Source organism: Vidua chalybeata, chromosome 5 (assembly GCF_026979565.1).
Source record: "Vidua chalybeata isolate OUT-0048 chromosome 5, bVidCha1 merged haplotype, whole genome shotgun sequence".
Lineage (NCBI taxonomy): Eukaryota > Metazoa > Chordata > Aves > Passeriformes > Viduidae > Vidua > Vidua chalybeata.
In genome coordinates, this window is record NC_071534.1 from 8120941 (window position 1) to 8147994 (window position 27054).

At 40.4% G+C, this 27054-nt stretch overlaps 1 protein-coding gene across 2 annotated transcripts in view; it reads left to right on the forward strand.

Annotated features, from left to right (window-relative positions):
* Positions 1 to 27054, forward strand: part of FBLN1 (fibulin 1) — a 74553-nt gene that overhangs the window by 12627 nt on the left and 34872 nt on the right. For both annotated transcript variants that reach the window (XM_053942814.1, XM_053942813.1), the window contains exons 2-13: positions 322 to 421; positions 7185 to 7320; positions 13034 to 13205; positions 15696 to 15755; positions 17471 to 17572; positions 19197 to 19334; positions 21506 to 21643; positions 23146 to 23289; positions 24113 to 24241; positions 24743 to 24868; positions 25666 to 25785; positions 26631 to 26762. In XM_053942814.1, coding sequence (XP_053798789.1) covers positions 322 to 421; positions 7185 to 7320; positions 13034 to 13205; positions 15696 to 15755; positions 17471 to 17572; positions 19197 to 19334; positions 21506 to 21643; positions 23146 to 23289; positions 24113 to 24241; positions 24743 to 24868; positions 25666 to 25785; positions 26631 to 26762 — 1497 coding nt within the window. The remainder of the gene's footprint in view (positions 1 to 321; positions 422 to 7184; positions 7321 to 13033; positions 13206 to 15695; positions 15756 to 17470; positions 17573 to 19196; positions 19335 to 21505; positions 21644 to 23145; positions 23290 to 24112; positions 24242 to 24742; positions 24869 to 25665; positions 25786 to 26630; positions 26763 to 27054) is intronic.

Genomic DNA, 27054 nt, shown 5'->3' on the forward strand with positions numbered 1-27054 from the left:
TTTGGCAGAACTATCTGAACTGGTTTCTGTCTGTGTATCAGTCCCTAAGCTGTGTCTTTGTGTGAAATGTTAGGAGAAAATGCAGTTTGCTTCACCAAGAAAGGAAAACCTCCAGCACTGGGCTTTATTGCAAGCTGCTGACAGGTGCTTTGTTTGGCCATGGCTGCTTTTGGTGTGGGTGCCCTGTTCTGTGTGTGAGTCAGAGAGGGAAAAACTAACTTGCTTGTGTTTGGTTGGGTTTTTTTAACTGGCAGACACAATACCACTTATTAAGGTTGTATTAAATATATTGTGTTTTTCTCTCTTTCCTCCTTTCTGCAGATCTGTCAGTGGAAGAATGCTGTGACAAGGGTGTTGAATGGGCAAACAAAAACAGAATATGTGCTTCTCTGCCGTTAATATCCGAGTCTAGAGAATGCAGGTACATAGTTACATATGATGTATTAAAACACAGTTTATACTCTAATGTGAAACCATAGGAATGGTAGGTATTAAAGCTAACTTAGAAGATGAAGCACCCAACTCTTATATCCCAGCTTTTCAACTCCATATGTAGCCTTGGGGAGTACTTCCTGAGTACCTACTTTTCATCCAATCAAGTCCTTTTAATTTTTGGTATCACTCTAGGGTAGATTCACCCAGCCCTAACCCATGTGGCATGCATTATCTCTTACTCAGAGGTTTTCCCACTGTGCTCTGCTCAAGGGGCTTGGGCTCTGCCTGCAGCCAGGACATCTCAAAAAGGCTGCACTAATGTCACCAAGCTGCTTATGAATCTGGCCACCTTTCTGGGCAAACACTTATAAAGGAGCGCAGCAGATCCTGCACGTGACTAATCCATGATTTGAATAAGTACACATGTGTACTTTATGTAGGATAAATCATAAGTACATATGTGAGGCAGCCTTATGTGGTGCTACCCAGGTCATTGCCCTGCAGTCCTTAGTTGACTTAAGCTTTAAGTTCCCCCACAGAGCGATTCAAGGAGATTCCTAATTAGTTCAGCTTAGGAAAAGAGCCTACGAGACAGATGGAGAGAGACTATTTACAAGGGCTTCACAATGACAGAGTGTAGGTTTAGATTAGATATTAGGAAGAAATTCTTCCCTGTGAGGATCCCAGGTTGCCCAGAGCAGCTGTGGCTGCCCCATCCCTGGAAGTGCCCAAGGCCAGGCTGGATGGGGCTCTGGGCAACCTGGGCTAGTGGAAGGTGTCCCTGCCCATGGCAGGATGGGTGGATGAGAGGACCTTTGAGGTCCCCTCCAACCCAAACTATTATGTGTTTCTATGATTGTATGAAATGTATTTGACTGTAGAAAATAGAACCCTTTGGTTAATACACAGATTTCTTCATTCTGCTGAGAATTGATAGGGTATTTCTGTCTGGTAATCTACTAAATGAAACAATGAAAGCAAATGTTTAATTAAGATTTTGATTCTACTGCATCTCTTATGTTATTGTGACATTTGTATTTTTTATGTCAATGATAGTTTGCATTATTTTTGCTGTTCCATTCACTTGTTACATTTAATTAGTGGGGCAAACAACTAGTAGTTTGAGGGGCAGCTTCACAGAGAAATTTGCATTTAAAACACTTTACTTTGCTCCCCCCTTCTCAAATGGATTGCAGTGTGATTTAGCCTTGGTAATTATAGAAGGGTTGAGTTGATCTTTATAACAGAAAGAATGTGTCTTCCAGGGAAGTCTATCTGTGTTTTCTGACTTTTGCATTTATACTGGCATCAAAAGCAGCCTCTTACGCAGAAGAATTGACAGATAGGAAATAAATGCCAATTTAGGAAATACTTGAGGAGTCATAAGAATTACAGACAAAACAGAGGCAGGAAAAGCAGGAAACCAAGTTTATTGAACAATCTAGAAGTGAGTATCTTGATGATTTAATAATAATTTGATTAATGTGAGTTGAGATTCTGCTGCAAATAATTTATTCTTCTAAAGATTTTAATTTTAGAGACTCACTAAGACTTCATAGGAACTGGAGAAAAAACTCACTAATGATTAATCTAGCTTTTGTGCATAACTTAAGAAAATTATACTAGTAAAATAAAAGGCACACATTCTGTGAGAGGTATGAGCACTTCTTGACAAAACCTTAAGTTGATAAACTCTGGTTGCATTTACTCATGACTACATGCTCCCCATGAAGCTCTAAAAATGGCTAAGTAAAATTGGCACCTTGGAGCCCTTTTTTAAACATCAATTTTATTTTATTCCAGTTATAATTGCAAACTGACATATCTGTGAGAGGTACAGAAAAATCACTTTAGGATGTCATTTCAGACACAAAGGTCAGGGCCAAATTCTATTCCTAATTGCTGGTGTAACTGGAGCCAGAATGAGCACTGAGGGAGCATGATTCTTTTTGCAGGCACATGAGGGTATTGACACTGATGTTCTGCATTTATTCCTGCTGCACAGAGATGGGAACAGAGCCGGGGTCATTGCCCTTGCTGAGGTCTAGGCAGGTGAGAATAGAGGATTGAGAAACAAGATGCCTTATTGGTCACAGATTTTCAAAAGGACTTGGTTCCTACTCAGACTCCTGCATGAAGTGGGAACTGCTGGGGGCTACATGTCAGCATTCCTGTGGTTGTTTCAACCCCAGCTGGGATCCCCTGACCATCTAGTGCAGTGCAGTGTTGACCATCTGACTTGAGTACTCTAGAAAAGTGTGTGTGTGGGGGGGTGTGTAGAAAGCCATATGCCTTGATGCCAGGGGGAGTTGTTTGCCCTGCATACTTCAGCTTCAGTTTGCAAGGTTAGCAGGTGAATATAAGGGGAAAACACATTCTGTAGTGAGCAGGCTTGATAAAGTTCCTGAAATAAAAGGGATTTTTTGCAGTTACTCTGCAAAGACTGTGCAACACAGAAGAGAATGGATGTGAGGGCTTTCCCCAGTATGCTTTACAAGAATTTCCATGCTTGTTTTGAATCATCTGTTTAGAATAGTAATAGTGGTGTTTCAGATTCAGTCCCTCCCTCAAAGGAAGCCCACTGCTAGAATCTCCTGTGTGAGGAACCAACTGCCTTATTGAGTTAGAATTGCATCCCCTTGGCTGTTTCCCAACCATTTAAAATACATCCATAGTAATCATAGAACCGTGGAATGGTTTGGGTTAGAAGGGACCTTAGAGAGCATCCAGTTCCAACCCCTGCCAGGGGCAGGGACACCTTCCACTATGCCAGGTTGCTCCAAGCCCCATGCAACGTGGCCTTGGACACCTCCAGGGATGGGGCAGCCACAACTCCTCTGGGCACCCTGTGCCAGGGCCTCACCACCCTCATGGGGAAAATGTCTTCCACAGAAAGTATTGTTGTGCAGCCCTGTCATTCTCATATCTGCCGTGCATCCCAGAAGCCAGGCGACAGGTCTGGGTTCCAGCACATCTGCAGTACCCTTCTCCCCAAGTCCCTTGTGGTTCCTGAGGGAACCAGCTGTCTCAGTGTCACTTACTGAGTGTGGTGTGGTTCAAACTGCACACATACTTACTTTTTTGTCCTACACAAGATGAGCCAGACCGTGTGTGAAGTTCACAAGTTGCAAAGATCCCTCTGGTTGCCTTACTCCTGCTTTAAGCTGAAACAAGGCTCTGGGCCCAACGTCTGCAGTCTCTTACTGTGGTTTCTTGCCCCACACGTGATTTTATCTCATTGCATTATCTCTCTGGACAATGTCAGTGTTTATCTCTGTGTCCTTGTGACTCAGTTAATATAAGTGTAGAATTTTAATGAGTAATATCTCTGGCTGTCATCACAGTGGATCATTTCCCATTCATTCATTTTCTTGTGGTATGGTTAAACTCAAGGCAGCTGGAAAGAGCTGCCAGTTAATTTTGGAACTCAACCTGTCCAATAAGTCTTCTTCCTTTCTAAGTGAAGAGTTTCCCCTGTACAGAGCAAGTGAACTTAATTCCCATGCCAGAAACAGTCTGTCTCCATATGGTATTTGCATGCCTTTAACAATGTGTAGCCTTTCTGGAAATACATCAGGAATAGCAATATTTACTAGTGTTGCAAGAATGCACACTGAAGAATCTAAGGCTGGAAGACCTAGCTTGTTTTTGCAAAATCATTCTTTTTAATTTTGATATTTTGTCCAAGACCTTCCACTGTACACATGAATAGCGCTGACATAGCTTGAAGGAAATAGAATGAGAGAGACAGAGGGTAATAGAAGTAGATCAACAAGACATTGTTTTCAGAAAAAAAATACATTTTAATGCTTTTATGAAAAGAAATAAATAGATTATTATGAAATCTGTGCTGGTTTAGGAGTGCATTCTCTAGACGGGAGAATGATAAATGTGAAAATATTGTGGATATAAGTGTGTGTGTATATTTTCATCTGGAAATTAACTCCATGAAAATCAGCCATATTGGTTAAATTTTAACAGGAAGTAAAAGTGAGAATATAAAACATGATTTCTTAACTTGATTTATAATCAAATTATCTAGTAGTGAAATAACTTTTAGATCAACATTTGAAACAATGAATAAGGATTTTTAAAATGTCTTGGTGATTTTTGTTCACTAGTGAGCCATGAATAAAACTCATCCTTCAGAAATGCATGATTTTACCTGAAATATGCTGAATTAATATCAGTTATGAGGCCTCATGCTCCTAAAGATTCAATATTTAATGTTACACAATATCTTCCATATTGTGAATACCTGTTTATTTTCAGAAAAAATCTATTGCTCTCTTTTAACTGAAAGTCAGAATAAGGCAGATAAAGAAAAAACAGCTTTTGGCTTTTTAAAGTATTACTCCTAATTAAAAACAAAACAAAACAAAACAAAAAACAGAGTCATAGAAAGGTACTCCTTTACTTTCTCTATTTTTGGAGTCCAATATTGTAATGGTCCATAGACTGTTAATGGCACACCTGGAAGGTATAACACCAAGAGACAAATCTAAATGTCCTGTTGGCCAGGAAAGAGCAGAAAGGGAGCTGAGACTGTCCTGCAGGGAGACACTTGAGACTTAGGAAAGACAGGGAGAGACCCTGCTCATCTCAAACTCCCTGGAGCCTGCCTGGCTGGTTGTGGTGATCTCTGGCAAACAGCAGCACCTGGGCTGGTGTGCAGAGGGAAAAGGAAGACCAGCACTGTGCAGGGATTTCTAGCATTTTTCTCTGCCATCTTTCAAGGATTTCTGCCTCTGTTGCTGCCACACTAGTGTTTAGAGTCTCGAGCAATATTTGCTACCAGTGCAACTTGGCTGTAGGATTTGGGCAATGAAGTGTGATTTTATTGCTGTTGTTCTCAGAATGAACAAATGGTATTTTAATCTAGTATCCAATTGATGTTATTGTTATTGTTATTGTAATTCCTTATTACAGTTGGAGTGGACCACATGACTTATTAATACAGCTGTGGGAAACATTGTAACAAACTTTCTTGTTTTGGTTGAAATTGCCTGTTTTTCAGAGATTTCAAAGAGTTGGCTTGTGTTTGAAAAAAACAAAGCCACACCAGGAATCAAACAGAACTACTGAAAGACTGCTGTTGTTTGTTTATTTGTTTGTTTGTCTGTGGCTGACATATCTAGCTCCTCAAGAGAATCTGAAGGGGTAAAGAGGCTGGAAAGTCTCAGCTCCCACACTCTTGGGCTTGGAGTTCAGTTTTTAGAGGCTTTCAAAGCCCTGAAAGTCAGACCACCCCAGAGCTGGGCAGGGAATGGAAATTCTGCTTCAGAGGGAATTTCAGCAATAAAAAAGCTACATATTCTTCCAAACTGGAACTAAATCAGATATCAAAAACTTCAAATATCCTGCCAAATAAAGTTACTGTCCTGGGCTTAACTTCTTGCTATGATTTTAGAGTCCATTTTTGAATAATTTTTTCATGAACTTATCCTGGCTTTTAGTTCCTATGCATTGAAATATCATGGCTGGTTTTGTCCAAGTGAGAATTGCACAGTCAGACCATTACTAGTGATGGAACTGTATAATTCTAGAGTGGTTTGGGTTGTAAGTGATCCATGTACAATCTAATAAATAGTAATTGGAATCTTCAGGAATGTATCTTGACAACCTGGCCTCACCTACATGCACAGAGATGTATCATCTGAGCCCAGTACCTACATGTCCTCTGCTTTTAGTTGCCTGGCCTTAGAGCTGAGGGACTCCTTCATACCACCTGGGAGCTGAAAGGTCATTCTATGGCCCTGCAGAGCAGGAAAGCTCCTCCAGAGGGGATGCAGGGTAAGCCATTTATCTCAGGTGATGGTGGGAGAAGCCTGTAGTTCAGTAGTTCCACTAACTCACTGCTCTTCCTGATATTATGAAAATTTCCAACAGTGGAATAGAGGATTTTCAGGAGTACAGGGTATTTTTTCTCTGTTTCCCAGTGTCTGTAACAGAAAGTAGTGGTGGAAGAGCTTTATCCACAAAATTACCCAGCAAAGCAGAGTTACACAAAAAAGCAGAGTGGGGAGAGGAGAAAGGTCTTCACTGGGCTTTGTATTCACATGACAGTAGCAACAGGACTGGAGGAGTTTAAAGCCTCCTCATGCAGATTTTTTTCCCCTGCAGGAACAAGTTTCCAGTTTTTCCACTGATGTTGAGATAGAATGATTTAATGAGCAGTGTAATAAAGCTATGTTTCCTGCACAATTTTATCCCGTCTCCTCACTGCATCTTCCTGCCCTGTAATACTTTTCTTTCCCTCCTCTTTCTTTTCCTCTTGCTTGCAATACACTCTGCTGTTTCTCACTGTGACTTCCCTTGGTATCTTCATTTCTCTCCATTATTTCCAGGTGTCCAACAAAACTATGCTCTGATCTTCCTTCCACGTGCTATACCTGTTGATTTGGGGCAACAGGCATGAGGGTAGACTGGGATTGCAGGCTTTCACAAGATCCAGGGCCTGACTTCTCCCTTCCATCAGTCTCCTCAGCCACCAGCTGTCACAAGACATGCCAAAATGCAGCCCTGAAGTCCTTGAGCGCTGAGGCAGGTGTGGTTGAAGTTACCCATTTCTTTAAAAAGTTGCTAGGACAAACTGCAAGGTAGATCAGCAATGAAACTGTATTAACCATGTCACACAGACAATCTGCCTCCTCCCAGAGAATATCTTCATGTTGTAACAGTTGTATGCTGTAATCTGTTCTTGACCCACATGTGACATTGCTCTCCCCTTTCTCCCATGCTGTTGGCAGCATGACCCAGGTGCAGTGCTGCCGCAGCCAGCTGGAGAAGCAGTCCTGCTCCGATGGGGTGGAATTTGCCAACGCGCGGGAGGAGTGTGACTCACACATTGCCAAAAATTCCACCTGTGAAGCTGAATACTTCAAGGTGAGAGATCAGAGATATTCCTGCTTGTCTCGAAGAAGTGGAATTGAGGTTATTTATGGTTGGCCCTGAAGGTCATTTGACTTAGTTTGCTGCACGTGAACGTTTTTTTCCTGCCTGTATCTCATGTCTCTGCTAAGGTTGTTCGCTTTGTCCTTCCCTTTGAGAAATGGAGCCCTGTTCAGCAAAGCAGACTGTCACATTTCATTTTAGCTGAGGCAGAGGGGAGAATGCAAAAGGGTGGAAAATCTTGAATGGGTAATTGCTCAGGAAAATACTTTTGCATGAAAAGACATCAGTGCTGTAGTGACGGATGGGTGAGAAACTCAGACACATTTCAGACTTCAGCTTTCACTAAAGCATCGTGGCCTAAGGTCACTGGTCAGACTCACTGGTTTTCAATATTGGTGGTCCAAAGGGGTAGGACTGAAGTTAATCCTCTTAGAGTACTTATAATTCCAGCTTGTATAAGTGTTCTAAGATAACATGACTTTGATTTACAGCTGGATGGAGAGATCTGTAAGCCTGTGATACCAGCATTTGGTAGCAGAATAAAAATGCCTGTTGTTGGCATCCACAATTAATCTGTGCCCTGCCCTCCACCTTTATTACTGTCTTTGTCTCTCACTGCCTGGAAGGGATCATAGTTATACCTTTCTTCAGAGTATTTTTGGAAAAAAAGTTCCACCAGTAAGATAATGACCTTGACCACGAAGCAGTCATGAACAGCTTTGGTCTTGTTATGGATTTCTTTCCAAGGTGCTGAGAACAGATGGGAACGATTTTCGTTCTTCCCACTGCTTTGAGATGCTGAATGGTTCATTTAGTTAAAATAAAAAAAATCTACTATACAGAGGATGGCAGACAGTGTCTGACTGACAAGTTTCATATTCTAGAAAATGCTGGCTTGATCTCCTGTCAGTGGGATGTCACTGATTCCAGGGCTGGGAAGTAATCCAGGCTCTCACTGGGAGTACAAGAAAGGTAACACGTGCTAATGAGGCTGACACTGTTGGGTTCTCCTGAGTCTGTCCTCATGTGTGGGATTACCTTGTCCCACAGTGTCTCCCAGAGGGGCCATGCATCACTTGTTGATGATGTCCAGGTCTCGGCACAGGAATTCCTGTGTGCAACCTTTACTACTGGGAAGCACATCCCCCTCAATCTGAATGTAGCACAAAATAATATTTCACCGTCTATGTCAATATTTTGAAAGGCTCTGAGCAGATGAACAAGGACTGATGGTGAGGACTCTGCAGATCCAAGTGCTTGTTACCAAAGGCTGGATTTTAGCAGCAGTAGTCTTTTAACCACATGCCAGGAGACAACTCTAAACCAGAATGCAGCTGTTCGACGAAACCCACTTCCCCACCAACTGCCTGATGTTTCCCTATGTAGGCATGTCAGCATGAGGAAGAAGACTTAATGGTGTTTTTGTAAATGGCCAGACTTCTTTAAAGATGGCAGATTTTGATAGTGACAGTTTTATTATTAAACAAATTGGACTGGGCCTTGATCTCTGGCTCTGAGAAGAAGTGGCTCAGCACAGCTGTCACGTAGCTGCTGTCCTTCCCCTGCAACACACAATGCAGCAGGGCTGTGCTGGCCTCAGAACACAATTCAGCCTTGTCTGATGGAGTGTTAGTCGCCGTTAGAGCTTGCTGATATTTAAAAATTACAGGTGATTGTGGGGTAATGCCCTGAGCCCACATTCTGTCCCTGTTTAATTTACTGATATAAACATAGTCTGAGTTAATTAATCTTTGTGAGTAACATTCTGCCCTTCCTCTGCCTAACAGGGACATCCTACACTTAACAACCTCACTGAGGGTAAGGTAATCTTTGAAGGTAATCTCTGATCCATGGTGGACATAGGTGACTTATGATCTAATATCAGTGAACAATTAATCATCTCTTCTGTTGAATACATTTTGAAATTTGATCACCGTTTGACATACAATGTCTGGAAGTTGTGCCTTGATTCAGGTAAAGAAACCTGAATCTCATTTTGCCTAAGTTGGTCCATTTTTTAAATCTTAGGTCATGCCTTTTGGATCTTCTTTGTCTCCTTTAAGGAAGCAGAAAGAATGATTTAGTAATTCATTAGTAGGATTAATTGCAGCCCTTTGCAGCAAATGAGGCAGCAAATCTTTCCTTGGAATCCAAAACTTGGGATTGGAAAGAAAATAAAAAGACCATATCTCAAAAACATTTGTCTTAGCTTTTAAACATAAAGGCAATAGGCATAGGAAATGATGGGCAGAATTTTCTCCTCTGATTGTTTGGAAGCATAGTTTTTCTAGCCTTGAAAAAAAAAAAGAGATGCAAAATGAATGATTGATCTTTAAAATCTTCATCAAAAGGAAGCAATCAATTTCCAGATGTGATGCTGGTACACGAGATGTAGAAATTATTTTCTGGAAGTTTGTACCACAACAGCCCTGCAGAAAGGAGTGCAGCTTCTAGAAATATGACCACTTTAAGATACTTGGACATTTTCCCAAAAATTTGGCATAGATAATTTTCAAAGGTTGAGATCTGTCCTTATCTCAAAGGTTTTGTCATGAATACTTTGGTTGTGTGTAATAGGTGAGCAAAAAATTTTATCCCTTTGGACTGTTGAAAATAGTTTTGGGTTTTGGTTTGCTCTTTAAGAGTTCTGGAAAATTCTTCTGAATTATTAGTGGGTTTTTGGTTAGCATCTAATGGATTTCAGCAAGGGAGAGACCTCTTGTGGACAGATACCAAAAGCAGTGTTACTTCAGGATTCACATCAAAGCTGGTGACTTAAATCCAAGCATAAATAATAAGAAATATTGTAAAACTACTGTAAACCTTACATAATCAAGAGACATTATTAATCTAAAGAACTTCAGGTGCTTCCTAATCACATCAAAAATTATATCTTCAAATTTCTCACATGTTACTTTACTCCTTTATTCCTTTCTGTGAGAAGGCAGTCAAGGGATCATAGGACTTCAGGTAGGACACAGCTGTCTACTGTCTATTCAATCATGAGGAGCAAGGCACAGCTTTGAAGCTGCATGGGATTTTGCTAATACCAGAGGAGAAAAAGTTTGCTATTATTTTTGGGGTGACTTAAGAAGCAGAGGCCTACAGGCAGTGAAAGGGTAGGATAACAACTTGATTTTTAGGTTGTATCATCCATGAAAGCGGTGATGGTTCTAGCAAATAAGTAAATGGTCGTCACAACTTGCTTCCAGGCAGCTGGCAGCCTTTGGAAAATGTCTGCAAACACCTCAAAAACTCAATATGAAGGTTAGACTGCACTCCTGACTAAAGGATCAAAGGCTTTCAGATCAGGCCAACAGCCAGGAAAATTGCTGATTTTGAGATGAATTATACCAGGATCCTGCTAGTGGTAGTTCCATACTACTTTGTGTCTTGGAATTCCAGAGTGCGCTGTGAATGTGAGTTAAAGTCTCCTGTGTTAAAGTCTGCTCCCCTTTCCACAGTGGAAGAACTGAAAGTAAAGGTGGCTTTCCAAATTCACATGTGAAATATGTGGAGCCATGTCCAGGTCTACAGAGTCCTGAATGTGCTCTTCATCAGCTTCTCTGTCTTTTTTCATGAGTCAGTCATGAAATGTTGGCTTTTGAGATTGCCAGGGTAGAAGCTGTGAGGGTCAGTAGGAAAACTCAGTGATGATAAACAGCAGTTGTCATGGTTAGATGCTGGCCAAACACCATGCACATTTAGAATAAATACAGGTTGGAACAAATTGTTCAGGGCACACCGTTATGTTAATTGAAGATACGGTGTCATAGAGATATTGCAAGATTTTGCAAATTCTATACTTGAAGTTTCACACAAGCTGGAGACAGAGGATTTTCAAGTGGAGGCTCAACCTGAAAGAAATAAGGAACTTAAGGCTGTTCAACAGTTCAAAAAAGGGCAAAATAAATGATCACTGTTCAAAAAAAATTCAAGAGAAACTCTGTAACTCCCAATATGAACATCTTGTGACATGATAAAAAGTGGACTGTCTTCCAGCAGAAGCCAGTGAGGGTACCAGAATTATATAATGCCAGAATTTGTCAAGGCATCAGCCCATTCAATAACTCAAATAAGATTTGGTTATCAAAAATATGCAGGTTTAAGTCAAGTAATGAATCTTTAGCTCACTTTCATTTTTTGTCTTCTAATTTATGGGTGGGAAAATTGAAAATCAACAAAATTATTGTCACACATTTAAGAACTTTGAGAAGGATGCCTCAGGGAATTGCTTGATATGTTAGAATAAATACTGTGAAATGTTTCAGTCATCAAGGGTTTATTTCTAAAGTCGTCCAAAAAAGCCAGAAAAGATGGAATTATCCCAGACATAATAGGATGAAACTGGAGCATCTGCCACTGGATGGAAGTAGTTGGAGGAACTAGTAAAAAAAAGTGGATAGTAGGAACCATCTCACCAAACAAGAGTAAATAAGGGAAAACATGTATCCTAGAGACTGGGAGGGCATGAAAACAACACCCCAGGAGATGAGGCCAGGAGAGAGGAATTCCAGCCCTACAGCAGTCTGCAGCACAGAAGAGTTTCTGTTGTGTATTTAATGACATCATACCAAACGGAATACTTACATACTTCAGGATGCTGTTACTGTCTTGACTTCATGCTGCTCTAGGTTTTAAAAGTGCCTTTCAGTTCAGTACAGAAAAAGAAACACATAATTCCTTACAAGGGAAAACTTAGAATATAGGCAGAGACAGACATCTCAAAGTAATGCAAACCGTTTCATAGTTGCCTTATTTTTAGCAGGTGTGGTGCTTAAAGCACCAAATGATAGAAATTTAGTTGAAAGTTTAGTTATTTTATGTTCCATCTGTTCTGTGTAATGGTGCAGGCAATTTTCTTCAAGCAAAATAGAGTCTGGAAGACTAACAAAACTAATAAAAAAAGCTTAAAACTGCTTTCATGTGACAGTAGCAATTGGCAGACACCAGTTCCAGAGAACCAAACACTTTTGCTGCTTTCTGACAGCAAGGCAGAAAACTGAATAAATCAGCAGCATCTTCTCAATTTAAAATAAAAGAAGCCTCCACAGGATTAACTTGTCCCATCCTTGCTTCTGTGGCATATTCCAGGGCTGCAGTTCAGTAGGTGCTGAAGAGCCAGCTCATGTGTTACTCCTGGAAGCCACATTAGGATGGCAATGCTTTTATATAATGTCTGACTATGCTTTTCAGAGCAAAAGAGCTCCTCTCTGACCTACTAACACAAACCTTGGACAAGGCATGTTTGTTCTTTCAAGGAGGAAATTGAGTAAGCAGCGCCAGTCCAACTGAGCCCTGCACTTCATTGAATGTATCCCACTTAAATGAAACTGGACACAAATGGGAAGCAGGGGTGTAAAGAATTCCAACTTCTGGCTGGTGTTTGAATCCAGGCTGCGAAGGCAGGGAGTAATGAAATCCCATGTACGTGTGGGGAGTACTGTGGTCCTCCTCATCAGCTTGCACACACCTTCACGCATACACAGTGCTTCTGAGAACTGAACCCGGGTTCTGTGCTTGGCCAGATGCAGAGCTCATTGAATCCACAGCAGGTTAAGAAATTCAAGCCCAAGTATACCAGGAGTTCTTGAGGAGTTTGTAGAAAATTTTCCATCAGTGCCAAGGTGAGATAACTACTGACATCATTGTCAAAGCTCACATTGCTTTGATTTTGTTAATATTTTCATTTTCTTTTTAACAGACATGTTGTTACTGTTGTTTGCTGGGAAAGGCTGCCCAAGTTCAAGGACAGAGCTGTGAACCCAACCCGAAGATAGGATATCAGTGTGGAATTGTCTTCAGAACTTGCTGTGGGAAAGGTCAAGAAGGCATTGATCTGTCCATCAGTGATTATGCTCCTAAAAAAGAGCCAGGTATTTTATTGCATACTTAAAAGAGTGAGACAAAATGATACAGGGTACAAGGAGTGTTTTCACTTTAAATATTTCTGTTGGAATTCCTCTAATTTGACATCTCATTTGAGTAATTTAATGATGCATGTTTTGGAGCTCATTTTTTTGACTAGTAACAGCTGAAAGGCTGTTGTTGAAAATAAGAGGCAGAAAGAGGTCACTTAGTTTCTGGTGTCAGAACTTAAATGTACAAGAGCTTATTTTGGCAACTAATGATCTTACTTTGGAAGCTGAATATAAGCTATTAATTTTAATGGCATTTTTGCCCATTGACAAATGTTTAATTAAAATGAAAATCAACAAACAATTCTTAGAATTGTGTTGAAAAGCTAGAGGGCCTTTGCCAGCTCAGCAGAATAAGGCAAATGCCCACAAAGCAGCGGTATTGGAAATACCTGGACTGCCTGGGACAACTAAGATCTCCAGGAAGTGTGGAAACTGTTTCTTTTGATATTACCAAAAAAGAGGGGGTACCTAGATGGCAGCAGCTCCTGACACCCTTCTCCATACCTAGTCTACAGAGCTGAAGAGAATGAATGGCTACAGACTGACCCTTATAGACTTTCATTTGTTTTGGGTTTTTTTGCCCCTTTTTCACTTAGACAGACCTGAAACTGCAGACATGTCATGCTGTGTGGTGTTGCCCCTCTCATGGGCCACCGAGCCCTGAAAACATACCATCTGGCTGGCAGATCACAAGCAACAGGTTTTGGGGGACATCATCCTAATCAATCATTTAAATGCAAGCCCCATCACAAAAGCTTGCACTGGTCTGCTTGAGCCAGCATTTTATCCGAGTTGTTCCAGGTCTTTCAAGCCTGGCTTGTCTCAGTGTCCCCCTTATGAGGAAACATCTGGAAATGCCCTTTTGGGCAGTTTCTCTGTGGGTGCTGCTGTCTCAGGAGGGGAATTGCCCCTGCCCATTAGCACTGGCTGAGGTGACTGGACTAGCAGATCCCTCGTACTCAGACACCTCTGCTAATAACAGAAATTTGCATACTCAATGTACCTGTATGGCATGAGAAATATGCCATGTCTGAGAACTGCCAGCATGGCGTAGAGCATTTCCCTGCTTGCTTTTGTGGGCAAGTGACACACACAACAATCATTAGTATGGTTACTGTGGTACACATAAGAGCCCCTCTGCATTGCAAAGCTGGGGCTGTGTCCATGAGCAGGGTGGGACAATGTTCTCATCATTCAAGAGACCAGCAGGTGTTTGAACATACATCAAATAACCCTACTGACAATAAAAATGCCTGTAGAAAGGCAGAGCAAACATCACAAATAGATACTTTGGTTGGTTGTGAAGGGGAGATGAGGCTCCATTTTGCAAGGTGGACTTTTGGATTAGAACCCTGGGTTTGTTGTGCCATAGCAGTGCATGAAGGGCATTCTGCTGCAGGGGTTAAGGCAAGCTGGCTCTCTGAGTCACATAAAGTGTGACACACAGGTCGGACTTGATGGTCTTGGAGGCCTTTTCCAACCTAATTATTTTTGTGATCTCTGGTGTTGTGTCCCCAAAGGCCTGTACCAAATCCAACCAGACTTGGGCAAACTGATTCCATCAGCTCTGCATAACTGAAATGTGTCCCCTATGGCTTGAGGATTCAGTTAGCCAACCCAGCCTCTTGCCATTGCACAAACACTGCTTTCACATCCTCTATGCATCACTTGCTTGTAAGTGACTGCTGGTGGAATGGGCTCGTGCACAGTCACTGAAACAAGCCTCAGTTTCCAAGCTAGTAAGCAGAGTATTTTGGGATCGTGTTTTTGCACACTACCAACCTACCTTTGCCCCCCTGTTCAAAGTTGTGGGATTGGAGAAAGTCCATTAGCTGGTTCTTTGGGGATGCAGTGGGTTCAGGATGTTTGGCCCTTGTGTGTCCTCATGTGGTGAGAATGGACTCTTGGAATACGTTCATGTGTCAGGAGTACCACAGATCAAAACTCTCCAATGTATATATGTATATTTGAAAGAATGCCTAAGTATGTGCCCAAAAACTTAGGTGTGGAGTTCTTTTTCAAATGAAGTCTAAATAAATAACTGAGGTTAATCTGATTTTCATTAAATCTCTGAGTACCCCAAGCTACTATAAAGTCAGTGGAAGCCAAGCATGCCTCAACAACATGCCTTATGAAAATGAAAATGAAAAGCTCTGGTTAAAAGTCTGACATTAAGAACCTGTGTTTGAAAATATCAGTCCATATGTAATCTATGATCACAGTGTGACTTTCATATTGAATCAGTCAGCTGGAAAATGCCCCATGGCCATGAGCATTTGAATGTCAAATTTAAGTAAGAAATAGCTGTAAAATATGTAAATAATGCTTTTTAATTTTGTTCTGGTTTGTCCAAAACCCTGATGTGAGTTCCATCCCAAGCACACAGTGTTTTACCTTGAGAAGAAAAGTGCTTTCTCCTCTAATGCCTATCTCTCCTCTTTTTAGTTGAAATTTCAAAGGAGGAACTAGACCAAGAAGATCCTTATCTGCATGATGGCTGCAGAGGTGAGTCAAGTGACTAGTCCTGCTAGCTCTTTTGTGATTGCTTTCAATAAAGTGAAGCCAAATTAGATCTAGAGATTAGCCAAAGCCTTTTGCCTGGGATAGTTATGGGTAAAAAAAAAAACATGAGGAAGAGCCTTTCCAAGGAGTAATGGTCCATTATGTGATGCCTAAATAGTGCCCAAATACAAGAGAGGCATTGTCGCTCACAGTGGAGTTCATCTTATCCAACTGAAGCTGAGACAATACATTTAACTTCTACTTAACTTCTAGTGGGTAATACCTCAGAAGTGTCACCCTTGAACCTGTGGAGTACTTTGGATTCTTCAGAATATGGTGATCCTATATTACATATGTGCATCTTTTATTCTTCTCTTGGTGTTTGAATATCAGGGTGTTTGAATATGAAATTAAACTTGTTTCTGTTTGAGATGCATCACCTGAAAAAAAGGAAGACAAAAGTGGCTATTGTTCTGAATAGCCATGCTGCTCTGTCTCCTTGGAAATGTGCATTCGGAATATTGCTCTGCTAAGCATTCTGATTTATTGCTTGTCACATATGATTTACATGTCTGTAAACCTAAAACAGCAGTGATTCATTGTTATCTGCCAACATTTCAGAACTCAGAAATGTATTTAGGATAAAATCAATTTAATAGGCTTATATTCCAGTTGAAAAATTATTTACTGTGCTTCATGTTCTACAGCTGTTACACTCTGGAGAGAGTGGGAATATCTACCAGGTCATTAATGAACCAGAGTCAGCAGTGCCTCTCCTCCTTGTCTTCAGTTGCTAATTAGAAGAGATGACATAGAAATATGTGTTACATATTTTCCTGGCGTTATTTCTTCATGTAATCAGTTGTTGTATTTTTCAGTTAATCAGCTGCCTGGAGGAGATGGATTGGTATTGCTAATTGCCAGTTGGTGGCTCAGTCTACGGTGTATTTTTCTGATAAACTTGGCATGCCAAAAGTACTTGTAATTTTCAGAACTTTAATAGGGGAAACTTAAATTTCCTAGGCAATGAAACTTCCAGCAATTTGTTTTGGAGCACCTTCATGTTACATGGGGAAATTAATTCTGTTCTTCTAACACTCCCACTACAGGTTTTACTGTGTCAGGATGGAGCTCACAGTATTAGCAGAGATTCAGAGAGCAGAAGCTGTTGATCTTAAATACACAACTATGGTTCCACCTAATTTTCAGTGATGCATTAATGGCCCTATCCTCATCAGAAATTGTTGTACTTAAAAACGTATTATAGCTGCAATTGCTCACACGGATTGTGCCTATCTCACACCTTTTGTTTAATCCCTATCCAGCCATCCTAAAAAACAGGACATGGGTTCTGTTTGTTCTAAGAATATCTGCAACCTTACAACAAATATTTGTTGTTGGAAGTATATAATTTTTTTCTCTATTTTTAGAATATGAAACATTTTTAATATTAATTTCTATTTTAACAATGTCAGAAAAGGTTTTCTTAATGATGAGCCAAATTTTGCGTAAATTCTTAGTAGTATTCTCTTTCTGTTTGTCAGAATAACCCTTCTTTTATTAATTTTTAGAGCTTTCAGTGCTTAGTCCTTTCTTTCTTTTGTAAATGTGTATTAACTTCTTTTCTAAATAAATCAAATATCCTGTAAATTAATGGTTTGTTTCAGTTCCTATGAAGAGCCTCTTAATTACATGAGGCCTTTTAACATATCCATTAGGTGGTGGTCCCTGCTCTCAGCAGTGCAGAGACACAGGATCCAGTTACGTCTGCTCCTGCTTTGTTGGCTATCAGCTTCAACCAGATGGTATCACCTGTGAAGGTAAAAGAAATAAAGCCATTGTTTTGATTATAGACATTCTTTTTTTTAAAAGAGCGAGAATTGATACAAAAATACCCAGAGAGAAGAAAGCAAAATATGGTTATGTCAGCTGGGGAAAGAGGTAAAGTCATAAAAAGTTGATTTGAATGGAGTGTTAAAATGAGAATTGTGGAAAGATGAAGTTAAAAAAGGATCAGTGGAAAAGGTGGAGAATTTACAATGGAGAAGAGGCAGAGTTTGAATTTGTTGTTGTGAATAAAACCAAAACAGAACATTCTCTCTTGTAAATGTGGATTGTTATTGATAAGGCAGACAAAATAAATAGAGTAGGATTCTTTAGCTTGTTAAGGACACAGTTGACAGAAAGGATTAATATTCTGGATTCCACGAGTGGCATGGCAATTGTCAAGGAAGGATTGTTAGTTTCTCCCAGAAGAAGAACTGGTTCTTCCTGCCCCCCGCCCACCCCCAGTGTGGTCAGGCACTGAACAGCCTCCCCAGGGTCTGGTCACAGCCCCAAGGCTGCCAGAGCTCCAGGAGACTTTGGACAATGTTCTCAGCAACAGGGGGGAATTGTTGGGCTGTCTGTTCAGGGCCAGGGGTTGGAGTCAATGATACCTGTGGGTGCCTTCCAAGTCACCGTATTCTAATCTGTGGCATCAAATGAAATGGGCTGGGATAGAAGTTGCATTTGACTTCAGGCATGTGCAATGTGACATTTGGTTCTGAACTAGTGAGCCCAGGGTCCTTGTTGCTGAGGGATATGAGCCCTTCCTGGGCATTGTTCACTTTGCCCATCCTGCATAGCTATTCAAGGATGACAAGTGTTCTAGATGAAGAGTGCCTTTTTCTGACAATGACTGGAAATATAATCTTAAGTACCTCAGATACAAACTTCAGAATATAAAATAAATATCGATGATTGGTCAGATTAACACTAACCTAGCTGGACATATAAAAAGAAAGAGCTTTTACATTTAATACACATGGATGTCAGATTTTCTTAGGCATTCAAAGTTAAAATGAGAAAGAAATTCACAAAGGAAATGTCTATCAGTAGCTATGAAGTAGAAAGTCACAACTTTGCTCAGAGAGACCCTCAACAATATGTTGATGGGATGCAGAGCAAGGCGAGGATTTCTGAAAGTTTGCCTCATTCATATAGTCACTATAATCCCACCATGAAATCACTGAGGCTGGAAAAGACCCTAAAGATCATTGAGTCCAACATAAACCAAACACTGCCAACTCCACCAGCAGACCATGTATACACATCCTAGCTGTAACAACTTTAGACATATCCGGAGAGATCATCTACTACTAGACAATCAGATGATGCTGAGTCTTTGCTCTCACTCAGTGAAACTTCCTCTTAAGTACACTGTATCAGCAAGGCCTGGTATCAAGCAGGGTCCAAATGTCTTTGCTGGCTCATGCCCTGGTGATGGCTGTGTAGTGGGATGTGAATGTGAGGCCAAATCCACACCTTTGAATTCAGATGCTCAGAGGAACGCCTGGTTGGAGGTGTGCCCACAGCTAGCCTTCGTCCTCGTCTCTTCCCAGGGACGTCATGCTTCTTATTTACTCTCTCTTATTTACTTTTGAATAATTTTTCATATTGTAGATATTAACGAATGTATCACTGGGACACACAACTGTGGCATTGGACAAACCTGTGTCAATACGTTGGGATCCTTCCGCTGTCAGAGGGACACGAGCTGCGGAACCGGTTACGAGCTAACAGATGACAGTCGTTGCAAAGGTATGTCCTGTGCAGAGAAACTGGAATCTTCCAGGCTTAAGTTCAAAACTAAGCACATCATCATGTCATGCTCTTTCTTTGGCCTTTGGTAAATACACACGTAACTGACACACACACACTTGAAGGACAGCAGTTTTTCCACCTGTCACCTCGCAAATAACCAGACCATGCAGCTGGGGGCTGCTGCAAAGACTTCCAGGAGAGATAACTGCATTTCACACTGGCAGTTTGTGTTGCATGTTTGGAGCTGGTCTGGGGACTAAAACAGGTGATTACCAAGGCCCAGAACTCACACTGTGCACAATACCCTGGCGATTATTTCTGGCCAGCTCCAGTCTGGTCTGTGGAATTCCTTGCTCATTTGTGAGCAGAGTGCCTAAATCCTGCTCTTGGAGCATATCTGATGGTTTAGATGCACCTGAATGAATCGAGTTTGCACATTCTGGAGTGTGAAACAAAGTGTGGCAAGTGAAGCAACCAGGTGATTCAGTTTGAAAATGTGAAGGTAGATGCATCTTTAGAAAAAGAAAGCAAGCTTTTATCCTTAGGAGGTTACAAAGGAATTAATTTCTTAATCACGGCATTCCTACGGATTTAAAAATGTAAAGGGGTTAAAACCACGGTTTTTGACTAGCTGTATATGAACACAAAGGTAACAGTCCTTCTTACTAAAAAAGTTACTTGTTTCAAGTTCCATCTAGCTTAAAGAATGCTCTTATGTGCCTCTCTAACTTCACCTGGCGTGCTGCCTTTACAGAGATATAAATTAGCAGCAAACTCCAGTTGATGTGGAATTGGTTTTCACTATGAGAAAGTCTGTTCCCCCTAAGCTTAGACTGGTTTATAAATAAACTAATTTCATTCCACTGAGTAAATTAACTCAACCCAAATTTTAGGTAAGGTTTTACTGTAGGAACTGATCAGTGATGAATAATTAATAGATTGAATAAAAAAAAGCTGATGAACAAACTCCAGTGCCAAACCTGCAGAACATCATGCAAGGTTTTTGAAAGTATCATGGTGTAACTGTGATCCCTTTGAAGTAACACTTCCATTGGTTTGAATGACATCAGATTTAGGCCAACAAATAGCTTACTGGCAAGTATTAACATATTTCTCTGTTGGGAAAAAAAGGAGTACAGATAGTAAATTATACCTGCAAATAATGTTAGAAAGTTATCTGGGTAAGATATGTTAGTAGTGTTAATTATTAATGCTATGTTAATAGTGATAAAAATAGTCATGTATGGTTTTTAAATGCCAAGTAACATAACTGAGCCATGCTACATGTAGAACCCTACTAAACCCACTTCAGTATTAACCCAGCCTAAACTTCAGATGGTCTCCACACTCATTTTTTAAGTCCCACAAAGCTCTAGGGCTATTGTTGTATCAACTGCATGAATAAGAAAGCTGAGGTATCCTTTTGCTGAAGAATTTCTGTATTTTGATAGCTTTAGGAGATTTCATCCCATTGCCAGTTAGCAAACATTAAATTTTAGTTGCTTTATGTGGACAGGACTACATTTGTGAGTGAAGCCTCATTTGCTGTTGTCTCCTTTATCTGCTTTATGTGAACGATAATTTATTCAGAAATATTCATTGTCTATTCTGAACCGGAGCAGAATATTAAAGTAAGCAGAAGTCATATTTATGTGCATTTTAAAGCATGTTAATGCAGGGATATTGCAAGACTTAATATGGATGGGAATCAAGGCCAATTTATTCACTTATTAAAAAAATTAACAATATCTGCATTGGATTTAAAGCTAAAATTGCACTTGGGTAATTAAATCTTCCTGACTTCAAATCTAAGCACACTGCTGAATCAAGGCTGTGCCTTGAGCAGTGCTGGATGTGATGTTTTAGGTACTCTATAATAGTTTTGAATCATTTAGTTGTGAGAACTAAACTTGTAAAGCATAATATGTGCAGACACCCCCCCTAAATATAATATTAATAATGAAATTGTAATAAAATCTTAACCTACCTGGTTTTACTGAGATCTTTTTTGAGCTAGTAAGTCAGATTGATCCTGGATTACAGAATTCCAGGAAGGTATGCTGAGGATTAATCTATGTGATGATTTTAGTTGTGTCTTATATTTTAAATGTAATGAAAAAAAACCCTGTCTAATTCCTGCTAACAATTTTTTTTTTGTGATGTACCAGATATTGACGAATGTGAGACTGGTACTCATAACTGCCCCCCCGATTTTATCTGTCAGAATACTCCAGGATCTTTCCGTTGCCGACCCAAGCTACAGTGCATGAGTGGGTTTATACAAGATGCACTAGGCAACTGTATTGGTAAGGCATGTTCTTGTCTTGGGGAATGCTCAAGTGTTGCCTGGGAGAAAAGTTGTAGTTTCTCTTGGTAGGTTCTGAACTCCTCAACCTATTCTTCATCTGTGTATGCATTGCTCTTTCCTTGATCCCACAGGTAAGAGTCACAGATGAAAGCCATTTAAATAAAATACTTAAATATTAGATCACTATTTTTAATGAGATTGTGTTACCTAAGGTGGTTAGCTGCTTAAATCTTTGGGTGTTTTATCTGAAACAAATTTTTTTTTATCTGTAAAAAATTTTCATATATTTAAAAAAATGTCATATATTTTAAAAACTGTCATATATTTATTTGGAGTCTAACTCTATCCAAAAGGTTTTAGCCAAAGGTTTGTGTAGAAAGCTGTAATAATGACATCCTCTGGAACACCCTTTGATATTAGTCTGCTGGTTTTACAGGCATGTGGGTCTTTCTAGGCCTGTCCCACGTTACAGCCCATCAGGATTCTTATTGTGTATGAGAAAGATGGGACAGTTATAATATACTGTGGAAAGGAGTTTTACTTTAAAGACTGATGACAATCTTGTCAGGCCAATGCCTTGTTTCCAAGACTCCCCGAAACCAGAATTATAGCCTTCCTATAAATGCATTAAAATTACTGGTTTCCAGGAGACTTTATATGGATTTGTCTAATGTGACCTACAAATCTATCAGTTATTCCCTTGAGTATTATTTTCAAGTCTCAACTCAACTTTTAATTCCCCCATTGGCATAGCAAGTCTTGGACTTGTGGAACTGGCCGAGCAGCAGCAGCTGCCAAGTTGCATTCATTATCAGCCCCTTGTTCTCCTGTGGTGTTGAAATCTGACACTGGAAACAGACTGAAAACAAAACTGCAGCCTTTAAAATGAGGGGGGCCAGTGCCTGTGCACAGCAAGCCCTTTGAAAGCGCACGCCTGCCACAGGTAGTGCCAGGTCCATGGCAGCTTTTGATTAACTTGCTGTCATGGACATCAGTGCAGCCACATCAATTTGCAGCAGCAAGAGTTATGGCCCGTAAAATGCCTTTGCTCAAAACATTTAGGCAGTTTCACAGCCTAACTTTATGCACTGGGTATCAAATGCTGCTCTATGTGGAGTTGAGGGGATTTTGTTGTTGGATTTGTGACTCTGATCATCATGTAGAAGCTGAGAGCTCGATCAGAACACACAGACTGAAGCAGAATTGGTTAAGCTGGTGAACTGAACTGTTGATCAGTGCTTTGTACGTTTAGGAGAGACTTTTAAAGGCTTTGAAACACATACAAGTTTTATACCAAATTTCCACTGCTTTTCAGTGGTGTCTATGGCTTTTATACTTCCCAGTCTTCACTCTGGAAGTATTGTATCAGTGAAGCTAAATGTCATGAGTAGTTGTCTTCTCCCATAGGCAGAACTTTTCTCTGAAGGGTTACATAACGAGAGCATCTTGCCTTAAACCTCTTGAGACCAGAAAGAGTTATGCTGACTCGTGCTCTTGCAGATATCAACGAATGCCTGAGTACCAACATGCCGTGCCCAGCTGGACAGATCTGTATTAACACTGATGGCTCCTTCACCTGCCAGCGAATCTCACCCAGCTGTGGCCGAGGTTACCACCTCAATGAAGATGGAACGAGATGCGTAGGTGAGTGACAGCTGGGAAGAAAAAGCAGTTCTAAAGAAAATAACTCACATAAATAATTTATGTTTACCAGTGTCTTGCACTTTGTCCAGGTTTTTATCATTCCCATGGTCAATTCTTGATCCTGTTTTTTCCCTCATGGCAGTCCCAGCAAGTGAAGAATGACAAGCATCCACCCTCTGTCCTTCATAAAACTCATGAAACCCTACATTTTGAGAAGAGGAGTAATGATTATCAACCCCCATAAATGGCATTGGCTGTGACTGCGTCAGTGGAACAATGCTGTGTGGTCCCAAATCTCCTTAGTAGAGAGAGATAACACAAGGTCAACTTAATGCCCCACAGAAGCCATTCAAGTAACACTGAAAGACATAGATGCCTTTGGCTGGCTTTTAACTGAGGTGGTTTTTGCAAAGACAGGCATTTTTGTATGGATTTTCAATTTCTGTGAGTGGCTTATCAAAGCACTACTGATGACTCTGGATCTCAAACATCTCAGACTAGATGAAAAACTGATCCACAAATATGAGTATGAATCATAAAAAAAAATGCACCTGAATTCCTCCAAAGATTGCCTGATTACTTCATTGTTTTCATCCCAAGTCCATCAACATTAAGGACACCTTAGAGCTAAGTTGCTTTGGTGTGAATGGTTTGGACTTGTGACTCCGATCATGTAAAAGCTGAGAGGATGATAACATCTTTTTTTCAGTTTCAAAACACTTTATAACCACCAGAGGACCAAAAAAAAAAAAAAATGTTAACATGTTGCTCTTCTCTCAACTTGAATAGTTAGAAGTGTACTTAAAATCACTTTTTGTTTTAGATGTGGATGAGTGCTCATCCTCTAACCAGCCCTGTGGAGAAGGGCACGTTTGTATCAATGCCCCAGGCAATTACCGCTGTGAGTGCAAAGCTGGCTACACCTTTGATGTCATCAGTAGGACGTGTATTGGTAAGTTGCACCATCAACCTAAATATGTGCAGCCATAGCACTTACAAAATGATCCTGTGTAGAGAATATTACTGCTCTGTGCATTAGCCCTGTCATCAGAATGTAAAATTGACTGCTGTATTATTTGGCTGAATCTAAAACCATATTAAAGAATTGCTGATACTTCAAAGGAAGCTGTATTAGTATCGTCAACATGTTATCTGCTAGCCTGTTAAAAGGTCAGGTTGTGAGAGTGTGTGTAATTGTTTTCTGTGATATTTTTATAAGCACCTACAGGAAAAGATTCCTTTGGAAGATCAAAGCAACTTTCTACAGTATAGATCTAATCCAATTATACTCTGGGGTGCTTCTAAATGAGCATTTTGAGGACTTCTTCTCTCTTTAGTGTGAAATTTAAATCTGGAAAATAACAGTCAAACTTTTATAATCGCATTCTTGTCCAGACTGGTATCACAGTGAGCCAGCCAATCCATAGACCTCTCTGTGTGTTCATCATTGCAGATATCAATGAATGCAGGCGCTACCCAGGCCGCCTCTGTGCTCACAAGTGTGAGAATACTCCTGGTTCCTACTACTGCACTTGTACCATGGGCTTCAAACTTTCAGCTGATAGTAGATCCTGTGAAGGTACGACTGTCAGGGCTTTGGTTATGGACTGTGAGAAACAGCTCATTGCTCTTTTAGCTGTTTTTTTTATTTTTGCTTGCATGAGAAATCACAGTGCAGTGTCTTTGATTACATGAATGCTGCTGTGCTTCGTCAAGGCCACTATAGCCCACAGCTTGAATATGTCACCCTTAGACTGCATCATTTGACAGGGCAAGATGACACAGCCTCAAGCTACACCAGGGAAGGTTCAGGTTGGACATCAGGAAGAATTTCTTTCCTGAAAGGGTGCTGAGGCATTGGAAAGGGCTTCTCAGGGAGGTGGTGGAGTCCCCCTCCTGAAGGTGTCCGAGGGTGTGGCACTCATTGCTCTGGTCAGGGTGACAAGGTGGGGCTCAGTCACAGGTTGGACTTGATGGTCTTGGAGGTATTTTTCAGCCTGAATGGTTCTGTGATTCAGAGGGGTATGGATCTGCTTTTGTTGTACTTTGAAGAGTGATTCAACTCAATCAGGTTCAAAACCTTCAAAACCAGCCTTGCTGATATCCAGACACAAAAATGTAAGTGTTGGCCTAAAGATTCCCTCCCAAACTCACACCTTGAAGTGCAGGAGGAAATTATAGCACAGTGCAAATTAACCTATACTGCCTGTTAAGAGTAACACACTTGAGAGTCCCCTCTTTCCAGGTTACTCAGTGACGTGTACCGTCCTTTTTTAATTAAAATAATTACTTGCCAAAATTTTGTCTTATTCCAGTATTGGGGGTGATGAATATTGCAAGAAATTCGGGGGTCAGGTGTATAACTTTGCATTTTAGATTTGAATGAGTGTGAGAGTAACCCCTGCAGTCAAGAGTGTGCCAATGTGTATGGCTCCTACCAGTGCTATTGCCGCCGTGGATTCCAGCTCAGCGACATCGATGGCATTTCGTGTGAAGGTGAGCTCTGTAGTGCTGCAGGGAAAGGGTGGGTGGGCATTTCTTGTTGTTGCCATAACAAACGTGAGCAATTCCATGTAATTTTTCATTTTAACATTTGAGTCTCTTGGGTATTTTCTTGTGAAACTGTATTTAATGAAGGTCTCCTGCCCGTGTCCTTTTCTAGAAGCATCTCTTTGCATGTATGCTGTCATTTTTGCTGTTTACACTGAATTGTAGCTGGGCACACTTTTGTAACTTGACAGAAATTTGTCTTTTTCCTGAGGAACTACCAGAATTTCTAGTCTTCAGCAAGTGGAGATATGAGCATATTTATGTGTTACATATGTAATACATTATATTACTAGGTAGTAGTTTATATATCCTCTTTTTGTGGCTGGTTCTGAACTAATGTGTTGTCAATTATAAGGAAGATGTGGGTGTGACCTCATGGACAAGATCCTGAGCTTGAACTTAGGTCTCCAAGACTCACTAAACAGTGAGGCCTTTGGCAGAACACCTAATTTTGATTTCCTTTTGTAAAAACAAGGATAAAACTATTCCTCTCCTTCCCTTTTATAAAGCACTACAATACATGTCACTGTAAAGGGCTTGCTCTCGTCCATTACTTTGTGTCTTGAGCTCTCATATAGCTTTTAATTTTCTTCAGAGTTCCATTTATTCCTGAAAATCTTTGCTATTTAGCAAAGATTAGAGCCACACCTATCTGATGATCTTCTTCATTAGAAGAAGAAGAAATTAGAATCATCAAATTGTATTTCAAGCTGATAGCAGGAGCGCTGTTCATGTGCACTGGGCTGAATGTCATGAACACACAGAAAATTAGTGGTGTTTTTTTCTTGCAGATATTGATGAATGTGCTTTGCCCACTGGAGGACATATCTGCTCCTTTCGATGCATTAATATTCCTGGGAGCTTTCAATGTACTTGTCCCTCCACTGGGTACAGGCTGGCACCCAATGCACGCAACTGCCAAGGTGGGTTCAATAACTGCAGTAATAACAATCCTCACTGGATTGTGGAATTCTGACACGTTCTAGCAGCTTTTGTATTTTAAAAAATGCCTTTCCTATGACATTATAGGTAATGAAGTACACATCAGCTCAACATCTCTGAAGAAATCATTCTTTTATAATAAATATACAGGAAATTTCAGTTACAATGTAATTCAGTAGAGACTACTTTTAGAAACATTATTAAATAATTATAAAAAATTCTTACAATGAAGATTCCAACGGTGAAATGCTATGAGTTAGTTTAGCCATTAAA